Below are 21,007 nucleotides of genomic sequence, written 5' to 3'. Positions count from 1 at the left end.
TTCAAACTCCTCCTCAGTGACATAGAGGCTGGCTTGGACTACATGAGACTCTGTGTCTCAAAGCAAAACCAGATGTGTTTAGACTTTTAATTTTGGCTGATTTTTCACCTGTATTCCAGATGAAGTTGTCAAATGATTGTGTATTAAATCCAAACAGTGTTATACTACCTAAAATACATAATCATGTACTATATAAAGTTACATATTCTACCTAATATACAGTGATGTATACTTAGTGTTTTTGAAACAGGGCTTAGAGAGCTAAGCTACCTTGGAACACATCATACAGCTGAGGTTGGACTCCTGATCCTCCTGCCTCCATCTATCAAGTACTTGAACTAAACACACGTCAGGCCTGGGGCTGGAGATACGGCTCAGCAGTTAAGAGCTCTCCCAGCTCTTCTGGAGGATTGGTTCCCAGAACTCACTCTGGGTAGTTCACAACTGCCTGTAACTCTGGCTCCAGGGGATCCAGCATTCTCCTTTGGCCTTTGCACATGCATATACAGGCACAAAAACACTTAATTTTTTTTTTTTTTGTTTTTTGTTTTTTGAGATAGGGTTTCTCTGTGTAGTTTTGGTGCCTGTCCTGGATCACACTCTGTAGACCAGGCTGGCCTCGAACTCACAGAGATGCACCTGGCTTTGCCTCCCGAGTGCTGAGATTAAAGGTGTGCACCACCACCACCCAGCTTTTAAAAAATTTTAAAAAGAAATACATGTTACTACAATTAGCCTTGTTTTTAACAGTCTATCTATGCTATTCGAGATAACCTTGAACACATTATCCTCCTGCTTCAACTTCCCAATTGCTGGGATTATTGGTGTGTACTACCATACAAAGTTGTTTTTAAAGTTTAGAGATTAGTGATATTACCTGTAATTAGAAAATGTCCTTGAAGATTCCCATTGACATATATATCAATATATCTATATTTTGTTTTGTTTTTGGTCATTTGAGACAAGGTTCCACATGTAGCTTAGGCTTGCCCAAACTCTTGACAATCTTGCCTCAGCTTCTGAGGTTTAAAGACAGAACACCATACCTGACCAATAACTTTAAAAAAAAATTTATTTTTATCTCATGTGCATTAGTATTTTGCCCGCACATGTCTGTGTGACAGATACCCTGTGTCAGATCCCCTGAAAATGGAGTTACAGGCAGTTCTGAGCTGCCATGTGGGTGCTTGGAATTAAACCTGGGTCCTCTGGAAGAGTAGCCAGTGCTCTTAACTGCTGGCCCATCTCTCCAGCTCCCGACCAAGAACTTTTAAACATGAAGAAACTTGTTTTAGAAAAACAAACCACTTTAAGATTTACATGTGCTAGGACAACCAGGGCTACACAAAGAAACTTTGTCTTGAAAAAAAAAAAGAAAACAAAAGAAAAATGAAAAAGACTTACATGTTAGGGAAGGGTTTGTAGGAGAAATGTTTTGTTAGGAGGAGATGGAGATGCTTGCTCTTGGGATTTGGAAGGCAGTCAACACTTGGAACCTGTGCTTGTAACAAGCAGGATGCAGACAACAGTTAACAGTTGGCTTCAGCAGCACTGTGGCTTAAAAGACTACTAACCAGGGTATGAGATGACTTCACACTTCCTGGAGGAAATTGGTCTGACATTTCTGACCCTCAGAAACAAACAAATTCTAATTTCCTTCACTGGCTGTTCTTCAGGCCAGTAAAGGCCACTCAGACTAATGTGAAGGAATGGAGAAAAACTGGCTTGTGTGACATGAAATCTAAAGGTTCATGTTAGTTTTATTGGTTTGCAGCTTATGCTTAGCACAGACTGACTTGTCTTTAGTACAGTTCAGTACATTTGACAGCTCATGAAATCTACTCCATTTCTACACCTTAAAAAGCAGTGCATTCTAAAAACAATTTAAATAAAAACAATTCCTTGTTTTCCAACTTTTTGTATGTGTGAAATTAATGACCCAATTATTGAAAGGGTGACATCTTTCTTAATGAAGCCCTGATTGGGACCCTGCATGGCTCAGCAACTGGACTAAGCCTATTTAGAAAAGACAAATGAGAAAACTGTATAGAAAATAAAAATTTTATTTTTTTCAAGTTTATAAGATAGTTCCCATTACATATAACATTATGGTCAAGGACTCTATAGCCACAAATGCCCGCAGTCACATAAATACATCCAACCCAACTGATGCCTTTTCCTGCTAAAGAGGCATCTGAAGTCCAGAGGGAGAGTGGTGATCCAAGTAGAAATGGTCCTTAGTGGATAGCTCCGCTCAGTGTGCTAGGAGGCATCCAGGGAGCCTTGCCTGCTAGAGCCGACTCAGGGGAGAGGGAGGACGGGTGGCCTGCGGACTGGGACACAAGCAGATTTTTGCCTCTTGTGGTTAAGGTATCTGAGCTCAGAATTCCAACTTGGCATCTACAATGAATCTGTCTGGATAGTTGTAGCTTCTTTAAGATGGAGACCAGGTTAGCAGCAAGGAACATAAGCTTACTCAAGAAGGGTCTCAGCTGCACCCTGGGGAGGAGTAAGGAAGGAGAGCCCAAGCTTGCCTCTGAGGGGCTAGCCTGTACTCTCCAGGAGGACAGCACCATGCTTTGCCTGGTGCTCTTGTCAATGTGTGACTCCCATTCAAAGTAGTGTCTAGAAGTGCCACATGCTTGCAAGCTGCAGTATGCCAGTTAGAGTCTACTTGGAGCTGTAAGGGTTGAGTTTGTGTGAACCGCAGACAAGCTGTGCCAAGTCTCTTGGGATACTAGCTAGCTCTGACACCCAACTTGTAGAGAAGGCAGACCACCCCCAAATCAACAGCCCAAACAGGCACCTAAGTTCTGGAGCAGGTATCCACTCTCCTGGACATCACCAGCTGCCCCAAGGGCACCGGACATGGTGATGCTAAGGCACAGTCAGTTTTACATTCGAAAGTCACCTCTTATCCCGGAACATTCCTGCAACTCCACAGACACTCCTAGAATTAGCCCACACCATGAGATGTCCAGACTAACCCTTGAAAACACTGGATCCATCAGGGGAAGGATTTACCAGCTAATCACTTCAGGGTGCTCTTTCCAGTAAAGACTGCCTCTTTTTGATGAAAGGACCCAGTTTCTTTCAGGTCCAATTCCAACAGCTTTTACTTTTTTAAAGACATTTTATTTTATGTGTTATGAGTTTTTTCTTGCGTGTATATAAGTGCTTGGTGCCTGAAGAGGCCGGAAGAGGGGATCAGATCCTCTGGAACCGTAGTTACAGATGGCTGTGAGCAGCCCTGCAGGTGCTCACACCCTGGAACTCTGCATCAGCAGCCGATGCTAGGAACCAAGGAGCCATCTTTCCCGTACTAACTGTTCCACTGCTGCCAGCTCATTTTCCTTCCCAGGCCTTTGGGGGACAAAGGGCAGCAGTCCCTGGATGCTCCTTTTGGTGGACACACCAACACACTCTTGCTTCCTGTCTGCCCTCTGACAGGGTGGCTGCTGCCAGAGCAGAGGCGCTTCAGCTCAGAATATCTCCTTGCCTCTCTTGGCCAAGTCCAAATTCCTGTTGTAAAGAGCTAAATTGGGCAGGCAGGGCAAGAGGAAAAGGGTTCCAGGTTACATTCTAAGAATAGAGAGTCTCCCCTGAAGTGTTTGTGGTGTTACCTGTGTGCAGAGAGGTGTGTGCTACCACTTGGCAGGCTTAAAAGCCTGAAGACCAACACGTGGCCCCTGCTGTGTGAACCGCAGATAAGCTGTGCCAAGTCTCTTGGGATACTAGCTCTGACACCTAAGTTCTGGAGCAGGCAGCAGGACAGGAAACTACACTGGCAATGAGGGAAAGGTCTGAGGCTTGAAAGTAAAAACTTACCCTTGAGTTTTCTGGAACGGACCATGAAACAAGGCTGGGTAGTGTTGGGATGGTGCGAATGTAGCCTAGGGAAGACTGGCTTAGACTCCAACTTTGTTCCCACCTCCTATCTCAAAACAAGCCAAATGAGTGGCCAAGATGGAGCACCAACCCCACCTCCTGTCTGAGCCCCTTCGTCAACTGCTGGTCTCAGGAGCATTGCTAACAGTTCTGAAGATGGTATGCCGGCTCTTCTGTTGGAAGAAGAAGGAGCCTGGCCTCTGTGCTACAGCATCTCTGGGGACAGTGACTGTAGCCAGGGGTTGGTCAAGGACCTCTTGAGGACCAAGGCTGTACATTTCCTCAACTCTAGGGAAGTTTACCCCAATTAAGCAGATAGCCACATTGGTCCTCAAGGGATAGTGCCTTTAAGCAAAACAAAAAAATACAAAAACCAGCTGGGCTTGAAGGCTGGGACTAGGCCCAGGTTCCCATCCAAGCCATCTAGGGGGCAGGCTGAGAGGTGCTCTTGCACCTAGCTCAGGATTATATTTTTAGGCATTTAAGTCAAGAGAGTCGTTCTGGCCTGGTTTCCCACTTCAGCTGGGAAATTGGGTTTTGATTATAGCTATCTGCTCTCCACTCCCAGGCACAGATCTGGGTAAATACAAGTTGAGATATAGCTGCATGTAAGTGCAGGCAAAGGAAGCAGACTTTTTAGCTTTTAGGACTTTCTGACTTGAATTGAGTGGGCAGGGGCTGGCCAGAGCTTCACAGAGAGAGGTGGATTTGAGAAACAGAGGGCAGGGAGTGTGAAGCCAGCACCCGATGACTGAGCTGGCCACAGAGCAGAGCGAGCATCTGCTGAGAACAGGTGCTGCTCTGCAGGAGCACTAGGTAGAATCTTACCTCAGGAGCCAAGGATAAAATTCCTAAGAAGCCCGAGTCCCTTCTCTCCAGTTTGGAGGCTGAGCCTCCTGGGACAGAACCTCTAAATTATAAGCTAAAGGCTTAGATGTATTGTCTGTGGGAAGAAGGTTCCAGGGTTGTGACTTCTGGTTACAGAGGAAGAAGGACTGGCAAGGGGACTGAGGCTTACAAGATGGGAGATGCCTAAGTTAGTAAGTGACCAGGGCCCTGAAACAGCAAGGGGCCTCCTGGGAGAGCAGAGTGCTGGGGCCACTAAAGAGGTGCTGCTGTCACAGAGAGGTATTTCAGATATTTCCATTACTACTGTCACAGAAACTTTACACACCGCTTTCTTCATAGAAAAGGAGGGGTGCTTCAGAGACCAGACCCTCACCTACAAAAATAACATACCCATTCACTGGGAGAGAGTTCTACAGCTAAGATTACAGGAGATGTTCTCATGGGACAAACGCATTTTCCGTCAGCATGATCAGGAGCAGCTCCCGGTCTGTCCATGCACCAAGAGTGCAACTGTGCCCCACGCACTGCCTCTTCTCGTTCTTCCTTTTTGAAACGAAGAATTGTAGCACGGTAGCGGGGGAAGTCTGCTGTTCTTTCCAGCCGCCTCCTGCTGTACTATGGACGGGGTTTCGCTCACTCTTAGCAAAAACTGATTGTGTTCTCGCCAGCATTCCACGGAGAGAGAGAAAGAGCACAGGAGAAGGGGAGGGGGCGCTGAGACACAGAGAGACAGACAGACAGACAGACAGACAGGAGAGAAGGGTCTCAGAGGGTTCTGGCCTCTGACTCCTGTCGGAGGTAAAAAGAAGCTCACAAGGAAGGAAAGCTCCACGTTCCAGTTCTTAGAGGAAGTCAAGCTCTAAAGCCTGGTGCAGGGACACCAGGTCTCCATGGTTTGTGATCCTCCAGAAGGGCATGTTGTGCTGGAAGAGAAGAAGGAAGGCTATTTAGCCCAACTTCTGGGACCCAACTCACACCCTCTCCTCCACAGGTGTCTCGAGGCTCTTGGTGACCATCTGTTCATGTGTCAGAACTTTGTACAGTACGAGACATAGATTGTATGTGAGGAATTTTTATGAGATTTCAATGCTACCAAATACCTGTCTCAGCTTTTAAGGTTTTCAGGATCAAATAAAATGGCAATAAGAAATTAGTATTTCTGAATGTAGTGGTGAATGCCTGTGATCCCAGCACTTGGGAGGCTGAGGCAGGAGGATTACAAGATTGAGGCCAGTCTGAGCAACACAGGAGGTCCTGTTACAACTGACAGGTGGGAAGGAAGCTTGTACTAAGGTAAGTTTTCCTGCCTTGTGGACGGTCAGTTTCCTGTAAGTCTTCACTCAAATACTATGTCCACGATGCAGTGTACAGATGTCACATCACCAGAGCTGCACCAAGAAGACCATGTGCTATTCTGGAAGCCATGTTGTGTGAAGTGGATGTGATTTGTTTCACTGACCGGGTGATTCAGAATGCTGAGGTTCTAAAACAGTCTGGCCCACAGTCAGCTAGCTACCTTTGTTGGGCTCAACTGTAAAGTTGTTAGCAGACAGCAGAGGAAGAGGACAGCAGTGCCAGATCATGGCATTGTGTCATGGAAGGAAGGACACTGACAGCTTGGATGGCCTCATGGGTAGGCTGCTTGGCAATCAGTTCCCTCATCCTCTGGGCACATTCATGCAAGGACTAGTTTTCTTCCAGAAAGGCTGGCAGAAAGATTCCTGACAGAAAGTAGGTAAGGTGCATAAAGCATGTAGACGTTTTTAATGAGCGTTTTTCTCATGCTGATGACTGGCTACGACACACATGACTTACACACGCCCTGGACTCCTGGAGAGTATACTTCCTAGTAGACTGCAGACCTTAGCTTAGGGGTGAACTCTGAGAGTGCTCAGCTCTTCTCTCTCTTCCTACTCCTTCACCAGACTGAGAAGGCACTGATGTTTTCTCCAAAGGGAGACTGAGCAGAACTGGAGAATCAAAAGCTTCGATGATTAACATGGAAAAGCTCTATCAAGCTCTATGAATTGATCTATCAAGTGGCAAATGAAAACATGAACTAATGATGCCAATTGATTGTCAATCATATAGTTCACTAGTAGTTGCTGTGGTTTGTATGAACTGGATGAAGAAAATTGGGGCAGTCTTAGTTGTAAGCCATGGCTCTAGATCCCAAAACAAAAGAACCAGGCCAAGGAGAGCACTTTCATATACCCACACAGCAGACGAACAGATTCCGAGAGGGTAAACACACTGGTGCCCAGCTAATAGTGCACTTCACTTGACTTTGAGAGACAGGGCCTTTTTATGTAGGTGAAGCTGACCCTAACTTCTGGGCTCAAGCGATCTCTCCTCTCCACCCAAGTAGCCAGGACTGTGGGTGCACACAACCACACTTGGCTTAATCTACCTGACTAGGTTCCATAGCCCAAACTCATCTACTGTTTCCTGTATGAAGGAAGGATGGCCCAGGGCTGGGGCCTACACAGTGACAGGGAACTATGCAAACCAACCTGCAGGGCTTTCAAAACCACAACGCCTTTCTCTACAATACAACCCCCGACTGAGTGTACTTGGTTGGTTCCTCCCCACTTTTAAAGACAGCCCCAAAGCCTGGGAAGTTCAGAACAGTTTGCCTTTTGCAATCAGTCTGATGTCCTCAGAATCTCAGATGAAGATGAGGCCCACTGCAGGGTTAATGAGGGGGACCCTGAACTTGCCATGTAGCATAGGGATGACCTTGAGCTTCTGATCCCTCTGCCCCTACTTCCTGAGTACTGGAATCACAGATGTGTACCATTATATCTAGTTTTATGTGGTGCTGGGGATTGAACCCGGGGCTTCCTAGTGCATGTAAGCAAGCATATCCCACTGAACTACATCCCCAGGCCTGGTTCTAAGACTGCTGAGTGGCAGGGAAGAAAGGACAGAGGAGGATCTAACACATTTTCCACCTGGGGAAAAAAATGATCTTTTCTTAAAGAAGAGTGAGGAAGGGAGATACACACCACAAATACCCAACAGTTGTAAAGTCTTTTCACTTTTACCATGTTTCTCCCCAGGCCCTTTTCTGACAGTCTCATGCATCCTGTGACCTCACTACGTAGCCAAGGATGTCCTTTCACCCTCCTGCCTGTACTTCCCAAGTGCTGCGATTACAGGCAGGCTCCATCCTGGTTATACAGTGCTGAGGATTGAACCTGGGTTTCATGTGGCTAGACAGCACCCTGCCAAGTTAGGTATATCCTCTCAGCCTTCATTCCCTCCTTTACCCCCTCCTCACGTAGTCCATTATCCTCTTCCAGCCTCCGGACGTAGAGATTACAGATGTGTCCACTGTACAGGCTCTACTGTACAGTCTTTCTAATTGCTTCATGCACAACCACAGAACTGATTTTTTTTTCCTTTGTACAAGTTACCTGCTTGGCTGCAATTTCTTCATCTCGTCCATCTCCAATCACTACATATGTGACTTTCTTTCCAAACCTTGACACAATTCTCTCAAAGCAGCTCTCCTTACCTATAAAGAAAACCACACTTCCTATTAGAACAGACTTCTCTACCCTTTTCAATACCAAAGATAAGGACTGCTGCTCCGTTCATCTGCCTCACTGGCAGCCTGTGCAGACTACTCGGTTAGGAGTTAGAAGAGAAAGCATGCCAGTACCAAACAACTCACTTTAGCCTTCACATTAAAGGGCAGGCTCCCGAAACCTTAGCACAAAGGAGTGTCTCAAGAGAGAGGACAACGAGCTTGGGCAGAACAGCTGTGACCACCTCCACCACTCTGTTCTTGTGTTTCCCACACTTTAGAGCTCTCTCATGTAACTCTCATTCCTCACTTCACAGATAATGGACCATCATAGGGTTAGTGACTTACCCAGGTCAAACAGGCCAGCAGGTTTATTCATTTTATGTGTGTTTTGCCTGCATGTATGCATGTGTACCATGTGTGTACCTGCTGCCCTCAGAGACCAGAAGAGAGCATCAGATCCCCTAGAACAGGAGTTACGAGTGGTTGTGAGCCTCCATGTGGGTTCCGGAAACTGAACTCAGGCCCTTTGTAAGCACAACAAGTGCTCTTAACTGCTGAGCCATCTCTCCAGCTAACATGTTTTTTTCTGCCAGAATAAGTGAGTGAGTGAGTGAGTGAATGAATGAATGAATGAATGAATGAATGAATGAATATTGCAGGAGAAAGGAGCTTACTAGTTCTGACTTCTTGAGCAAACACGGTAACTGCTAAGCCTCAACGGTCTTAGCAGGAGATTGCATGCACATACACTGGATGGCAAACACACTGAACTGTGCGGCAGAGCTGGCAGTAACACAAGCCGCAGGGACAGTGTCCCCGAGAGGCCCGTGGAGAACAACGTACCGATTTTGGTAGCACTGTAGATGTTCTCAATAGGAAATATTTCTCCTAGTCCATATAGGAGAACTTTGGCCAGGGCCGGAACCAGCTGTGTGGTAGTGATCAGAACATTCACACAATTCTTTCTAGAAGGGAGTAAGAAGAAGAAAGTGGTGAAACTGAGACAACCTAGGCGCAAGAATTCAAATGGGTCAGCTCCTCAGGGTCTGACCTGAAACCTCACAGCTGGACGCGCCTGACCAATGTCAATGGTAGAGTACTCCTCCTCTTTCAATGTCAACGGTAGAGTACTCCTCCTCTTTGAATGTCAATGGTAGAGTACTCCTCTTTCAGTGTCAACGGTAGAGTACTCCTCCTCTTTGAATGTCAACGGTAGAGTACTCCTCCCCTTTCAGTGTCAACGGTAGAGTACTCCTCCTCTTTGAATGTCAATGGTAGAGTACTCCTCTTTCAGTGTCAACGGTAGAGTACTCCTCTTTCAGTGTCAGCGGTAGAGTACTCCTCTTTCTTCTTTCTTTCTGGCTGGCCTGAACTCAGAGGTCTGCCTGCCTCTGACCCCTGCCTGCTGCACCACCACGCCCAGCTCAATTATTACTCTGATTTGGATTTTATTTTCTATACTAAAGGGCCGAGGGACCAGTGAGATGGCTACTCATACACATGTGGGTGCTGCGAATTGAACCTGGGTCCTCTCCTAGAGCAGTGAGTGCTCTCAACCACTGAGACTCCATTCTCAAGTCCCCAGCCCTGGCCACTGTTTCTCACCACAACTTGTTAGCTATTCTCACTAAGTCTTCCTGTTATGGGTACCACATTTTAGAAGACAAATGCACAGTGAGAGCTTTCATTTGTCGTTCTATTTAATGGAAATGCCACTCTCGTGAGACATGATTTAAGTTCTCTTTGCTCGTCACACAAGAGCCCCTTGGATTCCAGATGTCACAAAAATTCACTAGGTCCCTTACCTCCACTGGTTTCTATCCTCAGTTTGAGGTTTTTTTTTTTTTTTTGTTCCACACGTTATAAACATGAGGGAGAGAGAGAGAGCAGCAGGGTGATGGTACATGCTACAGCCGCACTCTAGCCTTCAAGGAAAATTCCCTGAATCATCTTCATCTTTTTTTTTGGTTTTTCGAGACAGGGTTTCTCTGTGTAGGTTTTGGTGCCTGAATCTCGCTCTGTAGACCAGGCTGGCCTTGAACTCAGAGAGATCCGCCTGGCTCTGCCTCCCCAGTGCTGGGATCAAAGGTGTGCACCACCACCACCCGGCTCATCTTCATCTTTTTAAAGTGACATTTATTGTGTATACAGAACTAACACTGTTAGGCTTGGTAGCAAGCACATACTGACCCCTTGCTGGATCTCTTAGTCTTTTTTGGTTTTTTTCTTTTTTTCAAGACAGGATTTCTCTGTGTAGCCCTGGCTATTGTGGAACTCATTCTGTAGCCCAGGCTGGCCTTGAACTCAAATATCCACCTGCCTCTGCCTGGAGTGCTGGAATTACAGGTGTGTGCTGCCACAACTATCACCCAGCTCCCTTCATCTTAACACAGTCATTGTTTCTCCCTTTTTCTTTTTGGAGACAGTCTCATGAAGCCCAGACTGCCCTCAAACTATATAGCTAAGGATGGCCCTGAACTGCTGATCCTCTTCCCCACATCTCTCAAGACCTGGGACCAAGGTGTGTATCACTATGCTTGTCTAGAGACCCTTTTCATTTAAATCCTGCTTCCCCCCCCCCCCCTTTTCCAAGACAGGGTTTGTCTGTGTGGCCTACCCTGGAACTCACTCTTATAGACCAGACTGGCCCCGAACTCAGAGCCTCTGCCTCCTACATGCTGGGATTAAAGGAGTGCACCACCATTGCCAGCTCATTTGAGCCTTCTAATTCCTGGTTCCTAAACTCCATTTAAGGATGGCCTATCTTGGACTAGGGCTAGGAAGCAGTGTCTTGGCGAGGATGAGCCGTAAAGGAAACACCTCCTTACCGAGACTGGATGAGGAGCAGGGACTTGAGCGCAGTTCCTAACCAGGAGTCCGTGAGCACCTCGATCTCAGCTCGCAGTCTCTGCAGGGCTTCTTTCCTCTGGGGGCTGAGGAGGCCTTCGGAGAAAAGCAGACATGCTGTAATCTGACAACAGAAACTTGCCATGAGGGGCAATTTGATAGACAGCATGATGGGTTTGGAATCACCGTGGAAACCAATCTCTGGTCAGGTCTGTGAGGGAGCATCAAATTAGGTTACCGAGGTGGGCTGGGGTCCTGGACTGAATACAAAGGAGAAAGCAGCTGAGCACAAGTCAGTCCTCTTGGCTGTTTCCTGGCTGTGGACTCGATGTGACCAGCTGCCCTCTCCTCCTGCCACTGGAACATCTGGAACTGTGACACCAACCCTTCCTTCTAAGCTGTTTGTCAGATGCTGTGCTGGAGAAGAGTAGCCAGTAGACTTGCTATTCATAGAAGCAACTCCCATGAGCCCAAGATTATACGTTCTCATGTTTTAAAAACTTTAAGAATGGTGCTACTCAAATGTGACTCCTCACCAAAATCTTTTCTCTCCTATGGGCACACCACAACAAGGTCAGCTGACATAAACATCACAGTGAGGTTCTAGTACAAACTCTGCTTCCACCCGCACAGGAACCTGTCAGTCAGGATTCCAGGGGAAGGACCAATCCCTGCACCTTTTACTTCTGAAACCACTCCAGCCGACAGCATACTATACACTGCTCTTGGAGACTAGATTAACTGGGCATAAAACGTAGCAGGTCTCATACAGAAGCCCACTCTTAGACACTCTGAATTATAATATTCAAAGAACAAGGGTGACTTAAAATTAAAAAGTTCTGCATTATAGGGAGGTGTTACTTTTTTTTTTTTTTTTTTTTTTTTAAAGCAGTCTTAGTGTATGTAACCCTGGCTGTCCTGGAACTTACTATGTAGACCAGGCAGGTGGGCCTTGAACTCAGAGATCCACCTGCCTCAGCCTCCCTAGTGCTGGCATTAAATGTATGTGCCACATATCTGGCTGGTAGCACTTTTTATATGTTCTCCCAATTAGGCTCAGGAGACTCATGGTGTGCTGTATCATTTTCTCCAGGAAATGAGGTCTAGTCAGTAGGCAGGAAAGGATTAGAGATTCAGGCTTAGGGAAGGGTGTGGTAGAATATTATTTTAAGGTATGTTACTTTTGTTTATGTTACATTTGTTTAACTCTGTGAAGCTGTGTTACTGTTCCTGTCTAACACACCTGATGGTCAAGTAAAGAGATGAATAGCCAATAGGGAGACAGGAGAAAGGATAGGCGGGGCTGGGAGGCAGAGAGAATAAATAGGAGAAATCTGGGAGGCGTAGCACAGCCAGAGGAGGAGGAAGACATCAGGGGCTGGCCACCCAGCCAGCCACAGAATAATAGTGAAAGTAAGGTTACAGAAGAAAAGGAAAAAGCCCAGAGGCAAAAGGTAACCAGGGTAATTTAAGAAAAGCTAGTTAGAAACAAGCCAAGCTAAGGCCAGGCATTTATAATTAAGAATAAGCCTCTGTGTGTGATTTATTTGGGTGGCAGGCCCCCCAAAAGAATAAAAACAACAGGAGGGGGAGGTTCTGAAAAAAGAAATTTGATTTCTGAGATCTAGAAGCCCAAGATTTTATCTACTATCAGGGCTGTCACAAGATGACCCAACTGAACTTCAAAGTCCTGTCTCTGCTTTCGGTCACAGACTGGGTGACATGGCAGAGCACCTTCCTGGGTAATCTACTCAAGGACTAAACTTCATGCAGCACTGTGTGTAGTCTTTTTTGAGAGTGATGGCTCATAGTTGTAAATAATTTTCTTATAAGAGCACATCACTAGTAAAGGAACTACAAGATTGGAAAATGCACTGACCTAAAGTCAGGGAATATGGCCAGCCTACTACCTTGCCATGTGACTGTGTTATGCTATGCTAGACCCTATGATGGGTATTTCTCAACTGCCAAATGAGGTATTTACAGTAGATTTCGAATGTCTCTTCTATTTTGAACAATCCATGACTAATTAGTTCTGAATAACAGAATTTTAGGCACACTACCACCTACAATATTTCTGGGCAGATAAAATTTCCAAGGCCTTTCACATGACAGTGCCCGGACACTGCCTCTATAATCCCAGGCCTATGTCCCAGCCAGTGCAGTAACTGACTTGCCATGATGGGTACAGATATCTGCTATTCAAACTGTGGCAGTCTATTAATTAGTACCAATTAACTAGTCAATTAATTAGTATTTGTAACTCAAAAATAAAAAACACTGCTTCAAATGTAATATATTGAGGTGGTATGGTGAGGGCATGTCTAGCATCCCAGTACTAGGGAGCAAGTTCAAGGATGGGCTGGGCTAGATAACAAGACTGTCTCAATACCCTACCAACAAACCAACCAGTCAACCAACCAATAATCTGTGGAACATATTACAGTTTAGATTTTACCTATTCCCCAAAAGCTAGTATAATGAAGGCTTGTCCTCACTACAAGTGCTTTTTGTTTGTTTGTTTTCAAGACAGGGTTTCTCCGTGTAGTTTTGGTGCCTGTCCTGGATCTCGACCAGGCTGGCCTCGAACTCACAGAGATCCGCCTGCCTCTGCCTCCCGAGTGCTGGGATTAAAGGCATGCGCCACTGCCGCCCGGCCCCACTGCAGGTGCTTTAATGGGATATTAGGAACCAAGCTACCTTCTCTCCTCTTCTCTCTTTCCCCTTCCCCTCTCTCTCTGTTGCAGTGAGGTGGCCAGCCTCTCCCTGCCACAATGTTCTGATTTGCCACAAGCCCAAGATAACAGGGCCAAATGTCCAATAAAACAAATAAGTCCTAACTCCTTCCTGCTCTTAAACTCATCATTTCAGGTGTTCTGTCACAGCAATGAGGTTGACTAGCAGCACATTTTCTTTAAACAGATACTTGTCTAAAGAAAATAGCATAGGGGTTGGAGAGATGGCTCAGAGGTTAAGAGCACTGGCTGTTCTTCCAGAGGACCCGAGTTCAATTCCCAGCAACCACATGGTGGCTCACAGCCATCTATAATGAGATCTGTTGCCCTCTTCTGGCCTGAAGGGATACATGCAAGCAGAATACTGTATACATAATAAATAAATAAAATCTTAAAAAAAAAATAGCCTAATGGTCCAACGTTACGGTAGGAGGAATTAGGAATGCAGCGCTTCTACTGAAATCCCCATCCTAACAGCCATCAATGGTACAGAGCCTCAACTATCATCTCCCATTCTTTAAATTTTAACTTTTTTTGTTTGTTTGTTTTCTTGGTTTTTACGAGACAGGGTTTCTCTGTGTAGCTTTGCGCCTTTCCTGGATCTCACTTGGTAGCCCAGGTTGGCCTCAAACTCACAGAGATCCGCCTGGCTCTGCCTCCCGAGTGCTGGGATTAAAGGCGTGCACCACCACCGCCCAGCTTAAATTTTAATTTTTAAATTGATTTTTATTTTATTTGTATGTTTTGTTTGCATGTATCTATATGTATAGCATGCACACCTGGTGCCCGAAGAGGTCAGAAGAGGGCATCAGATCCATTGGAACTGGAGTTACAGATAGTTGAGAACCACTATGTGGGTGCTGGGGACTTAACCTGGGTTCTCTGCAAAAGTAGCCAGCACTCTCAACTGCTGAGTCAATTTCTAACCTTTCATGCCCCAGCACTCTCAACTGCTGAGTCATTGTCTAACCTTTCATGCCCCACTCTCCACCACCATCTTCCATTCTAACGGCCACCAGTGGTACAGAGACTCCACCATCATCTTCCATTGTAACGGCCACCAGTGGTGTAGATTCTCCAAAGGGTTTCAATTATCTCTGTTTGTTTTGCTTTTTTAATACAGAATTAACGGGGCATAAATTCCTAAGAAGTTGCAAGGGGGATTTAAGGCCCTCTTGGAAAGGAATGCAGGAAAGCATTGAGAAAAAGGTTCAGACTGGCTGTCCACACTTACCACCCACATTGCTTTTATGCTTGTCATAGATTTCTCTCACTTTTCGATAGCGGAAGGCCAGCTTCCTCATCCAGTCCACACCTCCCTGAACGCCCACCGATGAACCATGGCCACCACTGCCTCCTGAGCCACTGAAACCATCTGTTGAGAAACTATAGTTGCTGCAAAGACAGAGGATAATGAAAATTAAAATTCATACCTACAGGGCTTGAGATTCTGTGGTCTGTTCTTTGTGTCTAATAAACAAAGCTAATACTGTAACAGTCTTCTCATGGATATTTGTTGTTTTTGTTTCGAGAAAAAGCTTTATGTAGCCTAGGTTGGTTTCAACTTCACTAGGTAGATGAGGCTGGACTTGTACTCCTCATCTTCCTTTCTCTACCTCCCAAGGGTTGGAACAGCAGGTGTGAACCACCATGCATGTCTGGCCTCTCTTTACCTTCTCAGGACAGAATGATGGTGACCACTGAGAGGAAGACAACCTAAGCACCAGCACTCCCTAGAGGCTGACTTGAGATACAACACTGTTTTCACTAGTGACCAAATACTATAGAGTGAAAAAAAAGAAGAATATACAACTATGTAAATATAATGACAGCTATGTAAAAAGGAGAAATAGAACTGGGCATGGTGGCTCACATCTGTAATTCCAGCATTTGGGAGACTCCGTTTAGAGGATCATAAATGTAAGGTCAGATGGGCTACATAACAAGTTCCAGAGCAGCGTGGGCTAGACTTTTTTTTTTTTTTTTTTTTTTCAAAAACCCAAACATGTCAAAATAGGGTTCAATACATTAAGTGTAAGATTCTATACTAAAAAAGCTGCCAAGAAGCCAGGATATGGTGGTATATTGTACCAGGCTTTTTCTTTTTGGTCAACCAGCTCCCAAATCATGACATAGGGACTTCTTATTAACAGTTCTGAATGCCTGGCTAGTACAGCTGGTTGAGCATGAGACTTGTAATCTTGGTTGTTGGTTCAAGCCCCACGTTTGGTGCCAAAATGTATCAGGTTTTTTCATTTTGGTCACCAACCAGCTCCCAAATCATGACACGGACTTCTTTAGTTTTGAATGCTTGGCCTAGCTTAGGCATGTTTCTGTGGTCAGTTCTTTTAACATAACCTGTTTCTCTTTATCTACCTTTTGCCTTGGGCTTATTATCTTCCTTACTTCTGTGTATCTTACTTTCACTGCTTCTCTATGTCTCTGTCTGGCCTGGGGTGCCTCCTTTGTTCTCTTCCTTCTTCTCTTCCTCCTCCTCATTCTTTCTCCTGAGCCTAAATTTCTCCTCTATTTATTCTCTCTGCCTGCCAGTCTATCCTTTTCCTGCCTCTACTGGCCATTCCGCTTTCTATTTGACCAATCAGGTACCTTAGGCAGGCAAGGTGAAACAAATGCAGTACATCTTTACATAACTAAACAAATATAGCAAAAACAAAAGTAACACACCTTTACACAGTTGAAGTAATATTCTGCAGCATAAACAAATGTAACACACCTTTGCCTAGTTAAAGTAATATTCTACAACAGCACATGCCTTTAATCCCAGCAAGAGGCAGGTGGATCTGAATTCCAGGACACCCAGGGCTACATAGAGAAACCCTGTCTCAAAAAAGGTAAAACAAATAAAGCTGCTAAGACATAAAATGGGAAATCTGATCATTCACACATATAGGAGAAAACAAACAAACAAACAAATGTATAAGCAAACAGGCCATAAACAGCTCGACAGGAGGCTTCCTAAAGAGACAAATGGAGCCTCAGCCATTAAAGCACAACATACATGCGTGGCTGCTGCTCTGCAGGGAGGGCTTCCTTCTTAGTGCTGCATGGACAGGTGTGTCTAGCTCTGCTATGCCGTTAAGAATTACAGATGAGCTGCGTGTGGTGTTACACGCCTTTAATCCCAGCACTTGGAAGGCAGAGGCAGGTGAATCTGTGAGTTCGAGGCCAGCCTGGTCTACAGAGCGAGATTCAGGACAGGCTCCAAAACTACACAGAGAAACCTTGTCTCAAAAAACAAAACTACAAACCATAGATGAAATGCTTAATTTTAGGGAAGAACATTTTACCTATGAAAAGGGATAAAACATTAAAACAAATTAACATGAAAAGATAGGGGTGGAGAGATGGCTCAGTGGTTAAGAGCACTGACTGCTCTTCCAGAGGACCTGGGTTAAACTCCCAGCACCCACATGGCAGCTGACAACTGTCTGTAACTCCAGTTTCAGGGGAAACTTCCCATGGCAAAACACTAATGCACATAAAATAAAAAAATAAACTGATTAAAAAAAGGAGGGGGGGGGCCTGGAGAGATGGCTCAGAGGTTAAGAGCACTGATTGCTCTTCCAGAGGTCCTGAGTTCAATTCTGAGCAACCACATGGTGGCTCTCAACCATCCTATAATGATGTCTGGTGCCCTCTTCTGGCATGCAACACTGTATACTTAAAAAATAAAACTTAAAAAAAGAAAAAAAAAAAAAAAAAAAAAAAAAAAAGAAAAGATAGGATAGTTTTTCTCTTCTAGTCTTTAAATGTTTGTAAACTTGCACTGGGCCAGGGCCATTGAAATGGCTCAGCAAGTAAAAGTGCTTTCCACCCATGCTTGGTGACCCGAATGAATCATCACATACTAAGTAAAGGTAGAAGGAGAGAACTGAGTCCACAAAGTTGTTCTCTGACCTCCACAAGCATGCACACACGCATGCACACATGCACACATGCACATGCATCTATATATGCAACGGTAAGAAATACTATCTATTTTTTAAAGACCAGAAGAAACAGTCACTAACAGAGGAATGAGGAGACTGAGCTGCCAATGGACTGCCCTGGGTTAGTTCTCATTGCAGTAAGACAGCTAAGACTACTGTTCACAGGGTTATTCCTGACACCACCAAACTTCCATAAGTACTGAGCAAAAGGCCTGAGGCTTATATGCAATTAGGACTGCCCAGTCTAGAAGCATGCTTTCCCCTGACAGAAAATCTAGGTAAAGGGAAACCAGCAGCAGCAAGCAGTATACTCTTCACTCTGAGATGCTGGTTCATCATCTAGTATTCCTCCCTGGTATTTCTTGAGGTCTTGGTCAAACACTACACCACTGAGGCTCTCTAACGGTGCGTTCACCTGCTCCCTATACAGATCATTACCACTCCACTTTCTTCTCTGCTTCCCATCACTTTTCTATCACTGCCTTATAATGTCATGCTTAATTACATTACATGGTTTCTGACTCTTCTAACAATAGACAGTGAGCGTTTTTATCTTTCTCTTCCTCTGAACTCAGTATTTTGCACATACTGGACGTACTGATGTTCAAGGCATCACTGTGTTTACCACACCTCAAATCCTGGCCATTGTCATCAGAAGCCACATCTTCCACATGCACCTGGTCACACTCCTGTTAGAAGACAAAATACACTATTTCACTCCAGGGAACAGAAGTGTATTATTACTCCATGACACACTATAAAAGACCACACATAATGGCAGGATGATGCAATACTTCATAGTCTGTCTAGCATGTGGACCTCCCCATTGTCGAAGGACTTGAAGACCTGATATACAGCAGATCGTCTTTAAGAAACCTCCCTTAACAGTTCCACCACTCAATTCTGCTCTTACCACAACAGTTCATTTCCCCAGGTGAAGGGACCACCACAACCCCTCTCACACTGCCCAGTGCCTCTATGTTCTCTATTACATTGTAAATTCTACTATAACGTAGGCTGCAGGACTTATACCTCCTCTACATCATTTAAGATTTATTTTATTTTATTTTTTCGAGACAAGGTTTCTCTGTGTAGCCCTGGCTGTCCTGGAATTCATTCTGTAGACTAGGCTAGCCTCGAACTCAGAGATCTGTCTGCCTCTGCCTCTCAAGTGCTAGGATTACAGACGTGCCCCACCACAGCCCGGCTGATTTATTTATTTTTTTATGTGTATGTGTGTGTCTGTAGATGTACATGTGCAAACTACAAACAGAAGCAAGAAGGGGGTCAGATCTCCATGGTCTAGAGGTATAGGCACTTGTGAGCTACTTGGCCTAGGCGCTGGGAACTGAACCCAGGTCCTCAGAAGAGCAGTGAGTGCTCTTAATCACTGAGCCCTGTCTCCAGCCCTCAATGTACCATCTTCATCTAATCCAATGTCTTTATGTAGCATGGACCCAATTAATTGTTTTTTTTTTTGTTTTGTTTTGTTTTTTAATTTTTTTTTTTTTTTTTTTAAAGGACAGGGTTGCTCTTTGTAGTCTGGTCTGTCCTGGAATTCACTCTGTAAAACAAGCTGACCTCAATCTCAGAGATGTCTGCCTCAATCTCCGAAGTGCTGAGATTAAAGGCTTACACACCACTGCCCAGATTGTATACAATTAATTTTTGTAGATGAAACAGATGCTGGTAAAATATGGTATCAGAAGAGAACCAGCTGCTCTTCCAGAGGTCCCGAGTTCAATTGCTGGCAACCACGTGGTGTCTTACAACCATCTATAATAGATCTGATGCCGTCTTCTGGCATGCAGGTGTACATGCAGATAGAGCATTCAATACACAAATCTTAAAAACAAACAAAACAAAAATAGAAGAGCTGGAACAGAAATGCCTACCTACACTATAAGCCTAAGCACAAGCCATCCAAGTCAACGCTTAGATCTAGAACTTGTATTCTAAAGGGGGGAACACGGTTTTCTCAGGGTCCTACACTGGTGAGTGGTAGAATGAGACCAGAAGCTTAACTGGCTGCTGTTTTCCCTGACACCACGAGGGCACCTATACCAGAATCCTCTGGGGAAGGGGTTAAGAATGTATATTCTTGGGTCCATGACAGATTTACTGGGACTTCTGGAACTGAAGTCCTAGAATCTCCAATTTTTAGGACACTCCCCAGGGGATTCTTATGCCCCCTAAAGTTGAGAACTACTGACCTGGGGGGCAGGAACACATTCAGGTCAAATTCTTCCAGTACTTTCAGTCCTGAGTGCAGACTATGTCTAGAAAATCATTACAAATACAATTTGGGAATAATTATTGGCACACAGTCGGTTTTCAACTAATGCTTTCAACTGATGAAAAACTATGCTGTCTCAACATGTCAACAAGTGAAGTTGAGGGAAGATGAAAGCATTGTAGAGCTTAGGTCAGAGCACTGGAGTTAGAGCCAGAATAATCTGATTTGCTGGAAAACTAGTCTGTATTTAAAAAGAACAGGCTTACTTTGTGTTTGTAAGATGTTCTTTTACTTGAGAATTACTATTTTTAAAAGTGAGGTAATATATGCAGCACACAGTGTGGCGTGTAAAGGCATGAAGTAAAAACACCGGCTCCCTTTCCTCTTCTGTCCTGTTCCCCGGTACCCGCTCCTCTGGCGGGAACAAATATCACCAGTCTCTTCAACAGGGATGACGGCTCAAGCCGGGATGGGACATGACTTTCCCAGCCCAAGACTCGCACTCCGCACTTCTCCCACTCTGGATCCTGTCATCTGTTGAACCGTGTCCACTTCTCAGGGAAACTCGAAAAACAAAGCCAAGAGTTTTCACCACGCAGTCTCCGCTTGTTCTGTTCTCCTAGCACCCATCATAAACAGTGAGTACACAGAGCTTCACTTACACATGGGTAATACACATGGAGAGAAACACAGTCAGAGCCAGGTGTGGTAGTGTATGCCTGTAACGGCAGCACTCACGTAGCTGAGGCAGAAGGATTTTAAGTTTAAAGCCATCCTGGGTTCTACAGACTTAGGCCTTGTCTCAAAAACCTCCAAGCCAAAAACAAGCAAACAAAACATTCAAAACCAAACAAAAAATATTAAAAGTTTCTATAAGAAAACACAGAAGAATATCTTTGCCAGTTGAAAGTAGGCAAATAGCTGGGCGGTGGTGGCGCACGCCTTTAATCCCAGCACTCGGGAGGCA

At 45.0% G+C, this 21,007-nt stretch overlaps 1 protein-coding gene across 3 annotated transcripts in view; it reads right to left on the bottom strand.

The window, feature by feature from the left end:
• Window positions 1-2,045: 2,045 nt before the first annotated feature.
• The window catches only part of Eya3 (EYA transcriptional coactivator and phosphatase 3), an 88,259-nt gene continuing 69,297 nt past the window's right edge, over window positions 2,046-21,007 (bottom strand). For 2 of the 3 annotated variants that reach the window (XM_059255101.1, XM_059255102.1), the window contains 6 exons: window positions 18,435-18,493; window positions 15,089-15,249; window positions 11,101-11,215; window positions 9,116-9,237; window positions 8,157-8,257; window positions 5,017-5,660 (listed from right to left, as the gene is read on the bottom strand). In XM_059255101.1, the coding sequence (XP_059111084.1) occupies window positions 5,580-5,660; window positions 8,157-8,257; window positions 9,116-9,237; window positions 11,101-11,215; window positions 15,089-15,249; window positions 18,435-18,493 (639 nt within the window). In that variant the 3' untranslated portion in view covers window positions 5,017-5,579. Of the gene's footprint in view, window positions 3,536-5,016; window positions 5,661-8,156; window positions 8,258-9,115; window positions 9,238-11,100; window positions 11,216-15,088; window positions 15,250-18,434; window positions 18,494-21,007 lie in introns of those variants that run through there. The other variant, XR_009377680.1, reaches the window with a different exon arrangement.

The sequence above is a fragment of the Peromyscus eremicus genome, chromosome 2 (genome assembly GCF_949786415.1).
Source record: "Peromyscus eremicus chromosome 2, PerEre_H2_v1, whole genome shotgun sequence".
Lineage (NCBI taxonomy): Eukaryota > Metazoa > Chordata > Mammalia > Rodentia > Cricetidae > Peromyscus > Peromyscus eremicus.
Note: the sequence above shows the minus strand (reverse complement) of the source record. Positions and strands in the feature narration are given on the sequence as shown.